Below are 22,548 nucleotides of genomic sequence, written 5' to 3'. Positions count from 1 at the left end.
CTCTCGTTTTCACTCTCGTTACAAGTTCGTATCGTCGTAGTAAAAGATATAATACATATTAAATACTTTGAAAATAAAAATAAAATAAATAAGTGGTGCTACAACCTTTTTAGGTCTGGGCCTCAGATTTCTGTATCTGTTTAACGATCATTTGTCATTCTAATAGGCAAGTAAGTGATCAGCCTTCTGTACCCGACACACCGATGACTTTTTGGGTCTAAGGCAAGCCGGTTTCCTCACGATGTTCTTCAACGAGCGAATGTTAAATGCTCACATTGACAGAAAATCCATGTGCACATGCGGGGATCGAACCTACGACGTGAGGGATGAAGGTCGGCGCTGAAGCCTAGTGGCTTCACTAGTAGCCAACACTGCACTTTGTAATTTTCTTTTAATCTTTTCGATGCTTGTGGCGCGGGGGGGGGGCCCTATTTAATTCATACATGTTTTTAAGAAACCTCGCGAGAGGACATATATAATAGGACTATTCCTATATATGCATGGGCGAGTATTGTGGCCCACGAAGCCGGATGCCATTATGAACACCATTTTTTGGCCATGTTGGTGGTGGGGAACCCTGTTCCACCTGGAAAAAAGAGTGGCGGAGAGTTTCTTGCCAGTTCTCCTCTTCCGTTCTACGCCCTTGATTTGAGAACTGGGAGTAAATGCAAAATTTAAAGCGTTTAATATATTTTTTCTTTTTTGACGTTCATAAGTGTACATTGTTACCTATATAAATAAATGACTTTGACTTTGTTGGCGTCAGGGGTATGTGACGTTAAAATTGTACGTTAAGTTACCTACCCATCAAAAGGCTTAGTTTTACTTGGGTAGTACGATCACCTGGTGTTAAGTGGCACCGCGGCTTTGGACACACTCTACTAGAAGGCTCCCAAGTTGCGGGCGTTTTAAGAATTTGTACAATCTTGTATTGAAGGACCCTATGCTTGACATAATTTGGTTTTGAAACTCTTTAAAAGGCAGCAAGAAAACTCAGTTGTGGAAGGTCTATATGATACGGGTGGAATTTCATACTCTGCCTCGATGACCGATGAACTCAACTTCAGATATTCCAATAACTTCCTTTTTAAAGTAAACAAAATTAAATATTATCGGATTGTTTTCAGATCTTTATCAGACACACTATGAATTTTATTGAATTGCTAATGAAAAGTTTTTTAACATACATCTATACACACGCTTTGAACACTGGACTACACACTAGACACAAGTAGAGATTTTGGAGATAGATTTATAAATTTAAAAGTGCGAGGCCAAGATTAACTATCAGGCCGGGTCTTGGGACCCTGTTTTTCCTATAGCGACCAGCGCAAGGGTCGGCGCGGTCGAAGGTCTGCTTTTTAAACCCAAATTTTCCAGCGTTTTAAGTCGGCTATTTAGATGAGGCAAGCATCTGCCAATGCTTAGCAAAGATGCTTAGAATATTCACGTCCTTACTCTAGCATAACATTGGTTTTGCGCATCGCGCGTTCCCAGGGCATGCTATATAAAGTATAAACATCAGCCTCTGCTTTCATTAATAGCTTGTATGTATTCGTGAACGCGTGAACGATTACCACGTTTTACGTTTGAGTTTTCTATATTGTCTGCAATGGACTCCAGAACTGTGGTGAGTAAATTTTATATATAGTTCAATGATCTCTGCTTTGCAACTGTTTCTGTGCATGATAGTGATTTATTGCTTGCGATTAGTGTAGATATCTTTATACTCCAGTTCTTGTATGTAAATTTCTATTGTTAGCGTAGCGTAGCTTTATGTTTCTGGGGTTCTTCATTGTCAGACTAGGGCTCGTTTTTGAAGCCACAATACGCCAAGATTACAAATTATTTTAAATGAACGATATAATATAAAATGTTGTGTTGAATAATATTGAAACTGGTAAATCGTTTAAATTGGCGTTTTAAGTGGAATTCGTCTACAATTTGATATTATTGCACTTATATTTTCAAAAAACCGTTTATAGTCTTCATAGGTAAGGGTTTGGTTAATTTTCTGTTCTTGGGAATATATATTTGATTAATATACACGTTAATTACTGTACTTAAAGTATGAAATTGTGCACATTATGCTTTTGTAATTCATTTTACTGTAAGGCCTAGTTTAAGGTTATAATTTGGTCTGCGACATGTTTTCTCTACTTATTCTTGGTTGATGGTTACTTGACCTTCAGCCTTTTACTCTCATATCTATAGAAAACCTAAGACTACTCTTTAATTAATAGTCGGAGTTTTTAGTTTTTTATTTATTTCTATGTAATTTATTCCAGCTGTTATTTTGTTTGGCGATGTTCCTTGCAATACTTGCGTCTGTCGCTGCGGGGTAAGTTTACTAGTGAATATATAAAATACTATAATAATTAAATAACAATAATATAATAAAACAGTATTATTATTTTAATATATGTACAAAATAATTTTCACATATTTGGTTCACTTGTCTGATGTCCACGACCAACAATGTGAATCAAAAACAATAATTATTAATTAGTAACACACTTTAAAAATACAATTATTTATGTACCTATATAAAAATAAATTGTTGTTCCTAAGTCTCGCTAAAACTCGAGAATGAGAATAATTTAATTATTTATCAAAAATAATACTTTTGCCTGTGACAGCACAGGAAATTTTAATAAAAAAAATCTTATATTCGATATAAATTGAGCAGAATTCAATACAGTATTAGTTCTGATATTATAAGCTTAGATTAGTAATTTAAATTAAATTTCTTTTAGAATAAATATTTTGTTTCATTCCTGTATTTTTAATTACTGCTATGTATGAAGATAAATAAAAAAATTCGGTCTTAACTTGTCGAATATGTTAAATAGTTTGAGCTAGAAGGTTTATTATAATAATAATGTATATTTTATATTAACCATACCTAAAAACGAAATCAATGCCCATAACCCTTTTTTATTTTTGCGAAAAACATTTGCATAAACCTAGCAGCCTCATTAAAAAAATGAATTGTTACGTTGAATTTATATCCTTGTCCATACATCTTTCAGGAAACTGTTTCCATTTTATGGAGGCACCGTTTCATAGAAATTCATCTGTATCGATTAAGATTTTCCAATTTAAATTTGCGTTAAAATCGGAACTCGAACCCCATACGCCGAGCGCAGAAGTTGCCTAATAAGACACTTACTTACTTACTTACTTAGGTTAATAAGACCGCAAGGTTATGAGACTTACTTATTTACCAATATATATTTTTATTTAATAAGGTTTGCCAACGGACGTTACAAAAAAGCTTGTTGTACACTTTAACAAGCGTATAAGGATGAAAATTCTGTGTTGAAAATCACTTTCATTATGTCATTGCACTGAAGTCCAAAAATAGTATAATGACAATTCTATTATATCACATGCGTATAAACCGGAAAGTAATGTCACGCAATACAATAATAGTGATTTACAACAGTCGAGCGTGAAGGAAATGCGCGGTTTTTGTGTATGCTACCTGTTAGTCTGATTGTTATAAACTTTCTTTCGTGTAATGTGTTTGGAGTTAGACACTTTATATTGACATTCTTTTTAGCTTCAATAACCAAGTAGCAATAGTTTTCTTCCGTTCGATTGAGATTGCATCTTTACTTTAATACTATGCTGCTACTACGTATGCTGTCAGTGTCAAGTATTAAATTGACTTGCGTTAATTCTCATCATGATACAAAAAGTACTCTCGGGAGTTGTGTGTGTGTCTACTCAATTGTGAGGTAGTTGCATGGATCTGGTTAGCGCTGCGCCTCCTTAAGTTCTCATGCGATTTATATGTATAGGTTCTATGACATATTTTCATTAGTATTTGATTGTCCACATTTTAATATGTATTTTACAATAAACATTTTTTTATAAGAGTAAAACAACTTCAACTGCCGGACGTTGTTTTAATTATTAAAAGGTTTCAGAAACAACTATTAACACCGTTTTAAAACATTTTTTTTGTTGGTATTTAATATATTTCGTTATATCCGATTATGGTTAAGCTATTTGAGTAGTCTATAAAGATGACTTATTTTTTTAATAAGTTAACTAAAATTTCAAATATTACAATAAGCCTTAAAGTATATACATATTACCAATTTGCAATTCTCCAGTTTTGAGGTGAACATTTAGAAACACAATTTTATTCCCACGAATTTGTGCAAATTTTGATACAATTTTTGTCGGGCAGGTGTGTATGCGTTCACAATCACAGGTTGTAACGCTAAGTTGACGCTTAGTCCTAACTATTAATCCTATATTAGATTTTTACATTGGGGAATTTAATGTTTCTTTCTTGATTACAGTCGTACCAAAAAGGTAGTGATCCACGTCCCATACAAGGTGAAGAAGGTACGGCATACCCACACGGTCTACAAGACAGTGCACCATCATCACAAGCACCACGATTTCCATGATTTTCTGGAGCACCCCGGCGAGGAGCACGAGCATTTCCACCACATGCTCCTGGACGAACAGGCGCATTCACAGCCTGTGCCTTCTATCAGCATTCCAAACTTCCTTCCCGATGTACCCATGGATGTCGACTCTGAGGACGAGTTCCCTATAATTCCCACGAGGCATATGTTTTTTAGGCATGAGTAGTGTAAGTAATTATCGGTAATTCAAATCAGAATAAGGAACGACACGTATATAGTGATCATTACCTTCATAGTAAAGTGATTACTCTATTTAACAAAGCAAAATTTGCAGTGTAATAGTAGTTTCCTCACGATGTTTACCTTTACAGTACGAGCAAGGGTTTAACGCGCACTTTGACATAAATCAGTTTTCCATTAGATATACATTAGGCACAGCCGTGATTCGAATGCACGACCTTAGCCGGCCATTGAAGCCACTAGGCACTGCCTCTGCTGCACTAACACTGCTCTGTAGAGCGGGGTTAGTGTAGTATTACTTTGTATTATTCTCTTATTCAACATTATATACCTACCATTATTTACCTTTTGATGATACTTGGTCTGATGCCTAAAATACCAGCAAGTAGAGCTCGTCAGCTAGTTTAGGGCTACTAATACTGGGTGGCCAAAAAGTCGTGGATCAAACGCAACTAGGGGTTGTATGGGGTCATCAGCTGCAGCTGTTCTACACCATGTCCTTAAACTCAACCACTGCATGTTGCTGCATGAGAAAATTGACTTTTTTAAATTCAAAAAAATCTACATCCTGTATCTTCTTCATATAGATTAATAATGATGAGACCTTGCGTTAGACATTACTATTACTACTATACTATTTATGATTGTATTGAAGATAATATTAAGTTTTACGAAATGAAAATTTCTCAAATCATAACTTCTTGTTTATTTCGGATATACTGTAAAAAAAATACTCTACCGAAAAGTGACCCTGTATTACAAGTTTTGGCGCATTTAATAGGGATTAGTAGAACCCGTAGAACAATTTTTTTCAGCTGATGACCCTAACTAATCTAACCCCTAGTTGCATTTGATCCACGACTTTTTGGCCACTCTGTGTAAATAGAAGTTAAATAACAGTTTGAGTTGAACCAAATAAATATTTTGTATATGGTAAAATAAATGTTTTCGATATATCCCTGCGCGATCAGCCTTCTTTCCAAGCAAACCAAAGTTGGCGCATTATACTATATATTACATATATTACTTAACTCTAGCTACAAATATTTGTCTATTCTTTTTCAGGTTCTCAGTAATGAATACAGCTTTCGTCAAGGCATACCATAATGTTGTACAAAATATGTTAAGCATAATTTATTAAAGTGAATCCAAAAATAAATCAAAGACTGATGATCTTGAAGGAAACCTATATTACTTAATTTCTTTCGATTTCATACAATGTATCATTAAAATAAAATAAAATATGTGTGTTTTTATTTCTTCACTTTTATTTTTCTAGTTAAAAATATATTAATTTATTATTGTACTAAAGCTTACCAACGTTCGCACAATGATACATTGGTACATAAGAAAAAAAAAATGTGACAAGCACTTATAGGCAAACAACAATCATGATGAGAAAAATAATCATAAGTTTTACAAAGTAAAGGAAAAGGCCGGCAACGCACTCGCGAGCCCTCTGGCATTGAGAGTGTCCATGGGCGGCGGTATCACTTAACATCAGGTGAGCCTCCTGCCCGTTTGCCCCCTATTTTATAAAAAAAAAAAAAAAAACATTGATTTCAAAGTGTGAGGGTCACAGCTATGGATATTCAGATCTTTATCAGAATGCTCTATCTGGATATCGGTATAAATAGTGCGTGGGATTTCAATTAGAAAGTCTCTTGTTTACGCATTTTAAACTTAATCGTCGGGCAATAAATGTCACTGACAGTAGGAATGTGCACGCAATACAACACGTTATCGATACTTAGCTACCTGCGCACGCTGGCTTTAGAACTATCTTTCTCGAATTCGAATTCTTAAGGGAAGAAATGTTAAGAAAAATAAAGGAGAGTTATCCAAAAAAATATATGCCTTAGATCAGCTGGCATATGAAATGGGTACGAAGTCATAAGACTGCCTCCATATCATTGTCAATATAACTAACAGTAGGACTGACTCATTTGGGCTCAACTCAAAGGAGAAGTGGCTGCAAAAAATCATACATTTAACATTGCTGATATTGAAATTCTCTCCCACAATGCTATTGATAACGTTACTCAAGAAGACTGGGCTGTGTGAGGCATGCCGAGAGCTCCAGGATAAGGACTTAACGAAAAATATAACCTACAGGAAGAAGACACATATGGAGAAGATACGGATGAGGATTTTAAACTGAGAAATAACCCTAGAAAATTATTCAGGGCCATATTATCTATACAGTTTCTCCATAATTCTGTCGAAACAAACATTTTATTTTACAAATATTTTATTTTTATTTTTAGATAGCGGAAAATCATTCGTATTGTTACGAAGACGGGTCGACTACAATGTTTCTAGATTTTTCCACTAGTTAGAGAACTTTTCAGCAGGCTGAAATATGATTTCTGACCGTTTCAGGAGAGGCTCAATCACATATTAGAAAATTGTAATTTTCATAATGTTACCCTAGTTTTCAGGAAGCTGAAACCTTTTTTCAGTCGGTTTCAGAACATGTGTAGTCGAATAGTGCAGTTTTCAGGAGACCCGTTTTCAGGCGTTTTCAGGCCTAGTTATACTCCTTTGGTGAAGGAATATTCTAGACCGAACTTTCTAGGTGTGAGACAAGGACGAAATGATACGAGAGAGAGAGAGAGAAGATCAGAACTTTCTCGAAACTAGACGAGCACTCTAGAACGCCGTACGACAAGGACCGAGCAACGTGCGAAAGAGACAAAGAGTGCGAACGTTCTAGAATTGTGCAATCGCTACTCAGTAGCAAGCCCGCCTAGAAAGTTCTCGAATATTGTTTAGAATTATTCCCAGGGATATATAAGCGAGCCGAAACGCGACTACTTACTTAGTTTTGAATGCGATTACAAGAGCGAAACACCGAAGCGATAAAAGTGAATATAAGTGAATATAAGTGATAAAGTACTGTGTGAAGTGTGCATAAGTGAAGTAATAAGTGATTGTTTTTGTGTGCTATAAGTGCATTTCTGCTATTAATTTGTGCCCATAAATTCCTAATTTGATTTACCAATAAATAAACCCTTGAAGAAATCCACGGCATTTTCTATCCGATCCCCTAGCTCGTAACATTTTGGTGTCAGAAGTGGGATAGAAACATGCCAATTACTCCAAGGGAGAATCAAGAGGAGTCTGTGGCAGAGTCTTCAGCTGCGGAGGGAGTGCAGACAAGGGCGCAATCAGCACGCGACGCCGCCCGGCGACAAAGTTTCGATGCGAACCGCGGGATGGGTGAAAGTAACGATGGCAACATCCTCCTTGCTCTGCAGCAAATGATGGAAGCACAGGCACGCCGTCAAGAAGAACAGACACGACAAATGATGGAAGAACAGGCACGCCGTCAGGAAGAACAGGCACGCCGTCAGGAAGAACAGGCACGCCGTCAGGAAGAACAGACACGCCAAATGATTGAAGAACAGGCACGCCGTCAGGAAGAACAGACACGCCAAATGATTGAAGAACAGACACGCCGGCAAGAAGAACAGGCATGCCGACAGGAAGAACAGGCACGCCGTCAAGAAGAACAGGCACGCCGTCAAGAAGAACAGGCACGCCGTCAGGAAGAACAGACAAAACAAATGATGGAAGAACAGGCACGCCGTCAAGAAGAACAGGCACGCCGTCAAGACGAACATACACGCCAAATGATGGAAGAACAGGCTCAGACACGTCGCATGATAGAGGAGCAGGCACGACGTCAAGAGGAGCAGGCTCGCCGAATAGGAGAAAAACTTTGTGACCTGAAAATACAGGTAGATGAAAAGATCGAGAATTTGGAATCTAATATGGATTGTAAGCTATCCAAGCAGGATAAACGTATCCTTGGATTAGAAAATGAAATCCAATGCCTGAAGACCTCTGGTGTTGTCACGACTGTAGCACCACCTGGAAATGTGAAAGTGCCTCCCTTTGATGGTACATCTTCTTGGGGCGCGTACAAGCTTCAATTTGAGACTGTAGCACAGTCAAACGGGTGGACTGACGATCAAGCAGTTACCGCCCTTATTCTGGGATTGCGAGACGAAGCCCTCTCCATATTAGATACCAAGAAAGGTAAGGTGACGTTGAAGCAACTGCTAGATGCCCTGGAATCACGGTATGGAGACGCACATTTAGAGCACGTTTACAGGGCTCAATTGAAAGATAGAATACAGCAGACAAATGAAAGTTTGCAAAAATGGGGACTTGAAATAGAGAAGCTGGTAAGGAAGGCCTACGCATCCTCACCAGATGTTGCAGATAAGATGTTGGTTCAAGCTTTTGTCGACGGTATTCGAGACCGTGAAATTCGAATAGCTGTGAACCTTGGTCACCATAAGGAACTTAAGGATGCTCTAGCCCATGCGTTGGAGGTGGAGGCAATTCGGAAAGACCCTCAACCTTACCGCATTAGGGCTATCACGGAAAAAGCTAATGGTCAACGAGGGCCAACCTGTTATATCTGTGGGGAAGTAGGGCACATGAGGTTTTCGTGCCCTAAGAAAGACTTCCGAGGTGATGTGAAGGTTAGACGTGGGAATACCTTAGTTATCGAAGGAGAAGTCAATGGCACTAAGTGTGATCTGACACTTGATACAGGAGCTTCACGAACAGTGATCAGATACCAGCTTTTGAAGACATTTTATAAAAGCCCTTCTAGAGGAATTGTACAGCTTGTTACGGCAACAGGTCAGCGCATAACCGACCGGGGAGAAGGTATCGCAACCTTCAAGATTGGTGGAAGTTTATACAGACACAAGGTTGTTCTTGCCGACATAGTAGATGACTGCATAATCGGATTAGACTTCATGAAGTATTATAAGTGTAAGATAGATCTGGAAAAGGGAATGTTCAAGTGTGGAGAGCAGGAAGTTTGTTTTAAAGGCAACTCTTCAAAAAGTAGTTATGACGCCTGTAGAGTAATCAATGTGGACGGACAGGCTAGTAATCAACAAGAGTGGAACGCAGTTCGAACAGTTCTGGATAACTATAAGGAAGCCCTGTCAATACTTCTATCAAAGGCAGAGGGACAATTAAAGAAATTTTCTGACATGTTATCTACTCATGAAAGAGAGCTAAGGAGTTCAGATGATGTGTCTCAAGGACCGTGCGATAAAGTTAACGAAGAGGATGGAAGGGATAATGAACCAGTGAGGATACTAAGAACGGATACCATTAGTCCAGATTGGTGTGGTAAATTAATTCAGGAAGAGCAACATCAAGATTCTGACATTAAACCCATTCTGGACTGGATGAAATCTTCAGCTGTCAAGCCGCAATGGAGTAAAGTTACATCTACAAGTAACACTACTAAGAGTTACTGGGCTCAATGGGATAGTTTAGTTCTACATAATGGAGTGTTATGTCGCAAATTGAAAAATGCTCAAGGCGATCATTTGCAGTTTTTTTGTGCCAAGATTCAAGGTTCGCGACATATTAGAAATGTGTCATAGTGACTTGTCTAGTGGACATTTAGGAGTAAAACGGACTCTTATGAAGGTTAAGGAAATGTTTTATTGGATACATTATCGTGAAGATGTAGAAGACTGGATCAAGAAATGTAGAGCTTGTGTAGCTGTTAAGGATCCGCAGACTCGATGGGAAAAGATAATGGCCACCTATAAAGGGAGTAATGATGCTCGGGACGAGCATGTCTAAGGAGGGGGTAGTGTTACGAAGACGGGTCGACTACAATGTTTCTAGATTTTTCCACTAGTTAGAGAACTTTTCAGCAGGCTGAAATATGATTTCTGACCGTTTCAGGAGAGGCTCAATCACATATTAGAAAATTGTAATTTTCATAATGTTACCCTAGTTTTCAGGAAGCTGAAACCTTTTTTCAGTCGGTTTCAGAACATGTGTAGTCGAGTAGTGCAGTTTTCAGGAGACCCGTTTTCAGGCGTTTTCAGGCCTAGTTATACCCCTTTGGTGAAGGAATATTCTAGACCGAACTTTCTAGGTGTGAGACAAGGACGAAATGATACGAGAGAGAGAGAGAGAAGATCAGAACTTTCTCGAAACTAGACGAGCACTCTAGAACGCCGTACGACAAGGACCGAGCAACGTGCGAAAGAGACAAAGAGTGCGAACGTTCTAGAATTGTGCAATCGCTACTCAGTAGCAAGCCCGCCTAGAAAGTTCTCGAATATTGTTTAGAATTATTCCCAGGGATATATAAGCGAGCCGAAACGCGACTACTTACTTAGTTTTGAATGCGATTACAAGAGCGAAACACCGAAGCGATAAAAGTGAATATAAGTGAATATAAGTGATAAAGTACTGTGTGAAGTGTGCATAAGTGAAGTAATAAGTGATTGTTTTTGTGTGCTATAAGTGCATTTCTGCTATTAATTTGTGCCCATAAATTCCTCATTTGATTTACCAATAAATAAACCCTTGAAGAAATCCACGGCATTTTCTATCCGATCCCCTAGCTCGTAACAGTATTAATACTCAAAATGATTTATCATGCATGTACCCCGTTATCGATATACATATCTACAATTTATACGCACATCACTACCATAAGACTTATAAGTGCGGACGAAATATGATTTATGACCTGAAGCCTCAGTTCATAATGCGTCGACTTTAGGTAAAATAAGAAATAAGACGAATAAAGAGGCTAAAAATATTCGAGACATCATATAACATTCACAAAGACACGCTAACTCGTGGGTGGTTGAAAATTGATTGTATAAAGAACGGTGGATGAAGGACGAAGCATGTAGCGTGGGCGGCTCTTGTAAAACCAAGTATAGAAAACTGTCTCTGAACTTTAGGAGACGGTATTTAAAACCTTAGTAAATTTTAATAAATATAGCCTTTATTTAAGTACTACATTAGGTTACATTAAATCCATGTTAATTAGTACTTAGACGACGACGGCGATTCTTCCAAATTCATCCACTTATCTAACATCCTCGCTACAATTGTTTAATCAAATTTAAACAATAATAGACCATGTACCTATTTATAGAAAATATGACCTTAGCTGTACGTATTTGTTAAATAAGCTTATCAAACGTTAAAAAAAAATTAAGTGTTCAAATAAAACATTGAGGCATTTATCATTAAGGTGTTAACGATAATATGGTCACAAAACCGATTAAGTAGTGATTAATTTATTCATAAGCAATATGCATTAAAATGATATATTTTCGTATGTTGGCGTCTAACACAATTGTTCTGTCCTCTTTCATCGGGCTGATTTCGTGTGTGAGAAACTATGCCATATAAAGACTGAAAGATTATCTATGCTAGTTCATTGCTCTATGGTATCACATAAATCTAATAGTATCCGCCATTAATAATTTAATGACCCCCATATTTAAGGTATTTACGAAACCCGTCCGACACTGAGATAGTTTATTTTACTCTTTTATCTTATCTGTCGATTTGTGTCTTTTTTATTGACCCTAGATTTTAATTGTAGCCACTAATAATACCACTGTATAAAGGTGTGTTTTCTGTCAGAGACGAAGATTTTATTCACAAACATTGCTACACTGTGAACAAATCTTGTCCCTAGCCAGTTTTCTGCTGAAGTTTTCAGAAACGAGATTTTTCTACGTATGGTTTTGTATATTTATTCAAGTATTTTCTATATCTGCTTCAATTGCCAACGGATCATAAGGGGAGTTCGTAAAACAGGATGTTTCGTTACAAATCTGAACATCTATTTAAAATAAATCCACATCATTTAATAAAAATATAGTACGCACATATTTGATAGTGGATTTATCAATTAAATTAAGTAAAAAAAGTATTGTTAAAAGTGCCTAACTGAGCTCTAATAGGAAGTGTAATATTTTTGTTATTGTTATCATTTTTTTGTAACATTTGTCGTGTATTTTAGAATATATAGCTTATATTATTTATTGTATATACTGTAGATATAACATTATATGAGAAGTGAACTGTATTAAATAAATAAACCATCTCTTCTATTAAGTTAATTGCTATACGCTAACCGCTCCTTTTAAAACCGAGGTCTAAAATAGGTAAACACCCACGGGAACTATTAATACAGTTATAAATTACAGAACACCCATACTGTATTTTTTTATGATAGTTACATCACTTTGTTATAGCCAAAGAATCCTTAGAGATATGAGAAATTACTTTCATTACCTTTGTTTTGGCGTGCGGCGGTCGGTGTTATATGTAGCGAATAGAATTATTTCTTGATTTTTTGATACGCAAAATGTTTAATGCGGTCCTGTTTTGTAAAGTTATTAAATAATACGGTATTAATTTTACATAGGTATTTTAATTGATTTCCAATTCAGGAGGTTATCAGAGTATATAAAATATTGGATATGTTTAAAAATATTCGTGTATGAATTTTTGGTTCATTTTAAAGTTCAGTTTCAATTTATAGAAACTCGTCGAATTAGAATCAGTTAAGTAGTTTTCAACTTCCACTCACTGTGGAAGATATGGAGAATAATATATTCTATTTATTTGTAATTATAAGTATTTAAAGTCGATAAATGTTTTACATTACTTTTACAAGTGCTGTGTGAAAGTTATCTCTCGGTTAATTAAAAAGGGTTTTGTTACAGTATTCAAGGAATGTATTTATTTCTTACAAATCTAAATTTATTATTCTTAAATTTAAAATGCAGACTCGTTCTGTGACACCAATAAAAGTCTAAATGTATTGTTTCGGTCTTTTCTTCAAAAGAAACCCTACGCCTAAGTATACGCCATTTCTTTCACAGAAGTAACAAAATATATTATCACTATCCTCTACAATGTTATATCCTATATATCTATGTATCCTATATATATCCTTCTCTTCTTATTTCTGACAAGCCAATAATGGCATACCTTATTGAAGCATTACTTTCTTTAAATTTTAAAAGTTTTTCGTTTGATGATAGTGATATCGAGGTAAATGTACAAATAAAAACATGGGTGTTTTCTATAGCGGGAGAGATGTGATGTGGTGGGTGAGATCTGTTGAAATTTATTGCATTTGTTAATAATCCTGAATTAGTGGGGTAGTAGTCGCTGTCAATCGCTAACAATCTGTAACTTAATGGAAGAATGTAACACTTGGCCTATTTATCAAAGAATGATAACGGAAATCAAATCTACGCTAAAGTAATATGCAACAGTTACAGCATAGTCAAGAAGTTGAATCAAACGCGTTGTTTTGGAACGCGAAATACTATTTCAAATAATAGCAAAAAAGCTCGTGGCACACACTTTCATCCAAAACGGAAACTGAGTTCTATGGCTCTATAAATAAGAGACAAAGTAGCGTAGTAAGTCACGATAAATGTTCTCGTTTTGTTGACATTACTGGTTTATTTAAGTGAAATTAGATAAATTCATCTCGCCGTAGCCCGCTGCCAATCTGTTCCTAAACACCGTCCGTGTAACTTCGTTGAAAGTGAAATAATGTGAATCGTGTCTCCGAAAACATGGATCTGTTGATATATTTGTCGGTGCTAGTGATTTGTTTTGTTGATTCTGACGCTGGTGGACATGGGGGCAAACATCAGTAAGGCGTTAAATATAATTTTATTATTTATGATTATTATAAATGTTTTATTTTACTGGATTTCATGCTATGCGATGTGTTGGCTATTATTATTGCGATTGTATTACTCGTATAACTTAGGCAAATCTAGATAGCTTAAATACATATTCAATATTCTAAGACAAGTGTTTTTCTTTCAGTGTTAATTTGAAGATACACCTGCCAGAATTTATACATCATGACCATCATAAGAAAGTTATAACGATCCATCATCATCACCACAAACCAAAGAAAGAACATCACCACCATCATCACCATCATAAGCCACATATACCTTACGGACATCATCACCACCATCACCATAAAAAGACAGCGACACATTCCGTTTCAAAAGGACATTCGAATCACCATGGACATTCGGGTCACGGGCATCATCATGGACATCACGGTCATCACGGACATCACGGTCATCACGGACATCACGGTCATCACGGTCATCATGGCCATCACGGTGGTGGTCATAAAGCACATGACACGCCTATTATTTTTGAACCGCCAACAATCAATTACGAGCCTCCAGAGATCAACTATAGCCCACCAAGCTACGATTATACACCAACTACCTACCAACATGACTTCAGCTACCAGCCATCCATACCAGTCACTCCTGATGCACCACGTGTACATGGCGTAGTACATACAGTACGACAGGTAAAAGTATTTGATTCACTACCAAACGCTGTACCCAATATAAGAAATGATAACGCGTATGAAGTGACGGAGGAGGGAAATGATGATGATGAAGAGGTATTTACAGCAGTTAATACTCCACAAGCCTTTCCCGGTACATACGGCTTTATCAAAAGTGCAGCGCCTGAGGGCAATACATTTTCAGATATACCCCAACAGAATTCAGTACAATCAAATCCTGACCTATTTATGAACACAATCCAACCCGTGAATTATGCAAATTTGGAAAGTTTTACTGCTGATCAGGGAAATACGCCAAAAGTGGTAGATGCACAATTCCCTAACTCCGGAAATGAGGCCGAAAATGTAGGTTTCGATGATTTCACTAATGTTATAGGTGATATTGGTAGTAGAGCCTTAATATCAACATCTGGTGGTTTCAATGACGATTCACCAGTTTCGTTTTCGAGACAAGCAGGAATCCAAGAGTCCATAAATACAGAAGGAGTACAATCTGTTAGTTACGCTACTAGATAGAAATAACCAAAATTTAGTATTAGAACAGATATAACGAAACTTTGATAGTATTTTATAAGATTTAGTATAAGTTTGAGGGAAAAATTGTGTTACAAAATTGTTTTTAAGCATATAACTCCTTTGTTGATTATTATATTAGATAACTGTTTTGTAAAGAAATCAACTGTAAATAAGAAGAGATTGTTCGAACATTTTTATAAAAGATAAGTACCATTTTGTGTTTGGATATTATTTTTCATATTCTCAGATTTACAATCGAGACTAAGGAGAAAACTTAGAAACGTTAATATCCGAATAGATTTTTAACATTTACACTTATTATTCAAAAGTTTTTTTAAATACAGCTGTCAGACTTAGCGCCAAAATTCTTTCCCCCCTTAGCTAATTACGACTCCCGAATGTCATACCCAATATGGTTTTACCTAACTAAATCAAAAACTTAACGATAAGTCACGAGTGTAATTTCGATCATCATTACATTAGTTAATTAAGCTTATTATAAAAAAAAAATATGTAATAAAAAGTTTACTTTAATATAAATTGATCGTATTAACAGTCTATTATTTTCTATTACTTCCACCTTAGTAATACTGACCGTTATCTTTTATTTATACCATTTTCCTAGTAATCAACTAGATCATGTGTTAGCACAACGGGTCGATGCCCCCAAGTTATTTGTAGTATTTTTAAGAAGCTCCCGATTCTTAAACGGACACTAGCAACTTGATCAGCCTTTGTTTTAGATTACTCTGTTACTATATTTATTATCATATTAACATTTTTTTATAATGTATATTATTAAAAAAAACTCATTTCATAGTAAGACGCTTAGGGAGACTCCGATAAACTAATTTAAAACGAGATACATTTTGTATTGTAGTCCATTTAATGTTTTAAAAATTCTTAACTACGAAAACTTATAAAGTTACAGATGCACAGAATAAATTTAATTGTGATTTAGATTTATGTTTCCCAATGAAAGGTTATTTTATTCGTGGCAATAAAAGAACCTTTCTCTAGTACTTATGTCCAAATTACATCGCAACTGTGGTAAACCTAAAAAGTGACCAAAACATAATTTCATGCCCCACTTCTAAACTAGGAAGTTGCATAACTGTCTCCAAACGTAACAATTGTAGTAAAACTAAATGACAGTGATGCAATTTAATAATTCCATTCGAAATTGCTTTGGGGAAACAATTGGAGCATATATATTCTTTATATATTAATAGGAGTTTTGTCAACCTCCGTTGCTTTCGTCACGCTTCAATTCTTGTCATTTCTAAACAAGTCAGGCGACAGATTCTTTGACGTTTTTCTTGGACGATTTTTAAGGAAAGTAGATTGGTTATATCCTACATCATTTTCTAAATCTATGTCATAAAAGCTGCGCTTTAATAGGTAATTTTTAAATAAAAAATTATTAGGTGAAGCGCTAGGAAAGCATAAAACGGGATTTATTTATTTATTTGGTCATCAGTATTCCTACAGCTACTTATTATACATTATACACAAAAGCCAAAAACTGACTATACATAAACATAAAACATAGTTTAAAATTATTACCAACTTATAAAAAAAATATATACATGCAATAAATTGTAAATTCATCTTACATTCACACATTTGTACATTTCACTTTATATTATACATTATGCTATACTATATTTAATATAAAAGACATTATATTATATTCAATATCAACGATGAGCAAAAAGCCACTATATAAAGGATATATATTATTTTAAAGTATTTTAGTTCCATTAAATATACGACCCATTTCCACTTCCTCACTTCCTTTGTAAGGCTTCGTCTGATACTGTTCTTAACTTTGCCTTTAATTTTCAACCGGAAAAAACAAACACGGGATCGCACATCAAAGCTGTAAATAGTTTCGGCTTGAATTACATAAATTACTGAATAAAACCTACCTTACCTACTACTACCTTAAGAAAAATGTTTACTGAAACAGCCTCATTGAGACTCCACTTACATGTTAAACATTTAAGACTATGTTAATGAACAAAAGCAATCATGACCATTTCATTCTTATGAATGACGAGCAAACGAAAAATAAAACTAACACAGTGGCGTTACATCTCTTCAATTGCATCTGATACTTGGTCGTTTTTCTTTTATAAGAAAGTATGTCCAGCTTCTGTGACAGACTTCACCGATTTCCTGAAATATGTTCCATCTACGCACGGTCCATAGATGGAACTTTATATGCCTTTATTTAATTTTTTTAGGCATCTTCTTCAACAGTTAGCTACTTAATTGGCAAACATCCGTAAGTATAACTTATGATAACGGTAAATTTATAAGGATTTTGCTTTGAGCGAGTTAATAGTTATAACGAAACGATCCTAAATCCCAGATTCCAGTTATCCAAATTTACGACAACACTAAAAGGAATAAATGGGTTGTGTGTAAAAGAAAATTCAGGAGAAGTCAGGATCACTAGTGCTAGAAAGTTCAACTCAGAACTTTAAAAAGTTAAAAATTTTCAAATGTGAACTTTTTTGGGCCGTGCAGAGGCGATAATTAAAGATTTAGGTTCGCGCCTGGTAGATAGTACCGGAGACCTCAGACCTGGTGTTTTCCTCGCGCTACGTAAAAGTATCACAATACTTCCCTATCCCAGCACGAAATTCTGTGTCAGTGTCTCGGGGTGGACTGCGGTACACAATGGAGAGCTGGAGCACTGAGGCGTACCGGCCCGTAATAACAATTGGTTTTGTAAAATATTAAATTAATATCTTTGTATCAATTATTTTTCTGAAATAGATTACTTGACTTGCGATAAAATATATCGTGTAAATTTCAAAATCATGATCTATATACATTTTCGTCATAAAATGAATTCAAAGTGTCGAAAATTGCTTATGTTTGGATTTTTTTATCTAGCGTAGTTATTTAAATCATGTATCGATCGATGTACAGAAACTACTCAACTCCACTATATATTTTTCCATTCGCCATACTTCAAGAAACGATGACATAAAATGGATAGGATTTCAATTTCAATTTGCTTTTTTGGAGTTTGGCGACCGTATAGGCCCTTAAAGGTACACTGCCACTGGGACCAAACTTTTTAAAGTTGTTTCAATTTTATTTTTATAATTTTTGTTATTACTTACTTATTATTATACTTTTATGAAAATAGAGTTTTCAATAAATACTACAAAATTCTATCTCAAGTATTTATCTTATATTAACAAATGATAAAAAAACTAATAATACTAAGTAACATCAGTCATGTAAATTTGTTCGTAGAACTATGGTAACAATGTGGATTTTTTGGCAGAAATAGACATTATTATATTACTATGTTATACATAGATTAGTTACCATAATGGGAAAGTAATAAACATATTTTTTATAACACTTATTAAACTATTTATTATATAAAATTAAAACACGTTTAATTTAAGTTTAATACTGATTTAAAAAGGGTATCCGACTTTGACATATATCCACTGAATTACATATATCACTTCACATAGAATAGGTAGAAAAATGCTTCAATGCTTTACTGTTAATAACTAAGTTTCGATATACGATTTGATTTTGTATATGCAAAAAAATGATTTTTGAGTTTTCTTCACAAAACTTACGTAATATCTAATATACTTTTGGCAACGATGGATAAAACACATGATCAGATTTCCAGGGATTTAAAACTAAAAGGAAGCATGAATATTGTATGAACAATGGAAGCTATCTCAGGCCATGGTATTGATGAAACAATCATTGTGCTCATACTGGCCTGTCTTGTGATTTCAACGACTGACAAAGACGAAATAACAATGCTAGCTATCTCAAACTGCTTCTATATAACTGTTCCGATATCATAAGTCATGCGAGCTTGATAGATACAGTATTAACATAGCGCTTTGTAGTCAAATACCCTTAACATTACTCTAACATCCATCAAAGATTTATATCTCTTGTGGTATGGTAACTTTACACTCGTGTGAGCGCCCGGAAGGTATCTTGTTGCATGTTCTTGACATTTCAATACACGTTTTGGTCTGTGAGGGAGAATATACTGTGGTCATTGCCGGAGAAACTGACGGGACTGTCATGTACTTGGCTTTCTTCCGCTGCGTGCCAACCGTGACCTGAGAATAATCATTACAATAATATATATGTTGGTCATGTATTCTGCACTGTATGTCCTTTAGGCTTGGCCTAAAGCAAAAACATTTTTGTAAATTCAGAAGACATAATTGAACGTATTAAAACAAATGAGCAGAAACAAAGAAGCAATAATTTTCTTCATAAACTTATGAACTGTGGACGGCCCTTTCATTGGATCTTTGCACCTGGTAAAAATTCTAAGATTCCAGGCCCCTCGAGAATTGATATGCATTCTTACCTCCTCCAAAATGAGGTGCTGGCTTCGGTTCACCATAAGTGTATCCCAAGACTTCGTAGTGATCATCACCACCACCGCCACCGCTTTTATGATGAACGTGCTTCACAATCGTGTGCTTGTGATGATGATGTTTCACGAACAAAGGGACGTGTATGATGACTTTCTTGTGACCACCGCCATGTCCACCAGCTATGACCAACGATGATAGAGTTAAAACACACGCAAGTAGCACCTGTAATGCGTAAAGGGTTGAAATCAGGTAATAATAAAAAGTGTGTTATAAGTTTTTTTTACAATAATTTAAATTAGTTTTATGATATGAAAAGAAAGTAAAAAAAATTGAACCAGACTTGCGGGACTATGCAATTCGATTAAAGAATACTTCTCATTTGAATCTGTTTAAGATTTTACTAAGATTACTGGTAAGTACTAGGTTATATTATTTATAGTTTAGTTATTTATTAGCTAATACTAATTAATACCAAATTACGATGTAATTCATGGTTAATAAATAAAAAATATATTTTTACTTAATAATGTTAATTTAATGATTATATTAACACATATTAACATATAATCATTAAATTAACATTATTATATGTATAAATAATGTTATGTTAACAATTTAAAGAAGCCAAAAAATTTAGAATGCAGTTCGCAGATTGCTATAACAACATATGTTCATAATAATGAAATTTATAAATATATACCCACGATTTTAGTAATACAGTTTAGAAAATATTTATTAATAAAAGATCTACCTAATCTAACTATACATTTAATTAAATATATGTTAGAAATAAAAATATAACATTTCTTACTAAATAATGGCTTAAATAATGCCGGTTACGTGGTACCTATAGGAATAAATGATGCAGGCCAATTGAATCTGTCTCTTTGTGTGTTTTGTATTGAATATTGTATAGTTAATACATTTTACCTTTGTATAATTTTCCGTCGTATGCTGCTCACTTTATTTTCATTCTTTTTACAATTGCGTAATAACGAAATGACAGTTAAAATTTATTTCCGGAGGCACATCAACTATTGTATATGTTTTAACTTTACGGTACTTTTTATTACCTCCTCAATTATTTTTCGACAGTTCCAATCTATTCCATACAACTTGTTCATTTTTATATTATTATTATATATACACCTACACGGAAGTTCCCATATAAATCCATTGTATCTGTTACAAAAGGTTTTCACGTATTCTAAGACTACAGTCCGGACTGCAATAGTCAATGAATTGAGCTTTTTAAATGGTACACACATAAAGAAATAAAAAATTTGTTGTGTATTTTTATATTTATTTGACTTGACTTGTTTTTAAGGGTTGAATTTACGGATTCAGTAGGATGTCTAGATTACATAAAACAAAATATTTCCATTAGTTATTAAATAATACTCATTACATGACATTAAAGAGATCATAAATAAGTTTACTGATTTGTTTTCTTAAAAGTTAACTTACGTTTGTGATAATGTGATATTACTATCACATTATCTGAGACGATACTTGCACTAAAAATTAAAACAATATTGTTCAACGCTGTTTCTGATTTCTTTCGATTAGATATCTAATTTAGAATGCACTTTATGTTTTATATTAATTTACTTATTTATACGCTTATTATATAATCATGTCTACTATCTAGTCCCCATTGTGGACACATTGGAAAAAAGTTTAAATTTCGATTTAGGTTTTAGTTTTAAGTAATACTTAAAACTAAACTTTTTACTTAAAACTAAACTTGGTTACTATAAAAATAATGCCACATATATAATGTTTATGAAATTAAAACTGAAAAAAATAATATACTACGTTTAGGTTTAAATTACTTACAATACACTTTCGCTTGAACTCCTGAGTAAAAAATAACACAAACGCAATGCAAAACACGTCACAGTCGCAAAAAAAAGCTAACTCACCAAGATTTTGTTGGACATGTCGATCGGAACAAGACCAAACCGCAGTACAGACAAATGGAATGTGATAAAGACATTATAACATTACTTCCTTTTATATTGCAACGTGGTCGCGTTTCGCGAGACTGCTTCTCGGCGTCAATCTTAACCGTGCCTACAAAAAACGCTATACGAAAAGGTATCTTGTAATATCAACAAAAAGACTAAAATTCTACAAGATCTACCGAAAATATGAACGCAACGATTGGGGCTACGAACTGACTAGATTTCGAGTCGAGACTGCCTGTCAGGTACTTACAAGGTCCTTAGTCATAAGGACTAAGCATCCTGTATGACGAAAAATTCTGACGGGAGTCTAAGTCTGGACTATAAATTTCATCTGAAGCGTTGGAGGGCGATACCGATGATATTTTGAGGAAAAGTTTAGGATGTACAAAATTTTTCAAGTTTAAATAAGAGTTTCTAATGCTATTCATATGTATGTATGTAAGTATGTGTATGACAAAAACAATTATTTGAAAACAAGGGTTTGAATAAATTTTCTGTCTACATCTAGGGCATCCTCTCAGCTCTAGCATGTAAGCCGACGGAGTCGATAAGCCCTTAGCATAAGATAGACAAACTTTTTATCGACTTTTTATCGCTTCAGTTAACGCAGAACTAAGAAAGAGGTTATGTATTTAAGTGTTAAACTGCCAGGCGAGTATAAATGAAAGTAGTTTGAGTAGGAGTAGGAATAGAAGTTTCATGGTACCATGGCGAAACATCGTGAAGCGCATCACATCTGCCCCTTTGATTACCACTACTACATAGCGATCACGACCGCTCTGTCAAGAGTGTACCGGATAAGGAGAGAAGAAGAACCATGAAGAAGAAGAATTTGCGTAAAAAACGTAAAGACTTAATGAAAGTACAAT

At 34.9% G+C, this 22,548-nt stretch overlaps 1 protein-coding gene across 1 annotated transcript; it reads left to right on the top strand.

Annotated features, from left to right (window-relative positions):
- The first annotated feature begins 14,032 nt into the window (after positions 1-14,032).
- LOC123718845 (LIM domain-containing protein A-like) lies at positions 14,033-15,318 on the top strand. Its single transcript, XM_045675763.1, has 2 exons — positions 14,033-14,112; positions 14,292-15,318. Exons 1-2 carry the CDS (start codon positions 14,033-14,035, stop codon positions 15,316-15,318), a joined length of 1,107 nt encoding a protein of 368 aa, XP_045531719.1.
- Positions 15,319-22,548: the final 7,230 nt, after the last annotated feature.

The sequence above is a fragment of the Pieris brassicae genome, chromosome Z (genome assembly GCF_905147105.1).
Source record: "Pieris brassicae chromosome Z, ilPieBrab1.1, whole genome shotgun sequence".
In the NCBI taxonomy this organism is placed as follows: domain Eukaryota; kingdom Metazoa; phylum Arthropoda; class Insecta; order Lepidoptera; family Pieridae; genus Pieris; species Pieris brassicae.
This window is presented reverse-complemented; position numbering and strand designations above follow the sequence as displayed.

Coding starts and splice junctions, on each gene's coding strand:
- LOC123718845 (XM_045675763.1), top strand. CDS start 14,033: ATGGATCTGTTGATATATTTGTCGGTGCTAGTGATTTGTTTTGTTGAT. Junction 14,113..14,291: donor GGACATGGGGGCAAACATCA/GTAAGGCGTTAA, acceptor TTTTTCTTTCAG/TGTTAATTTGAAGATACACC.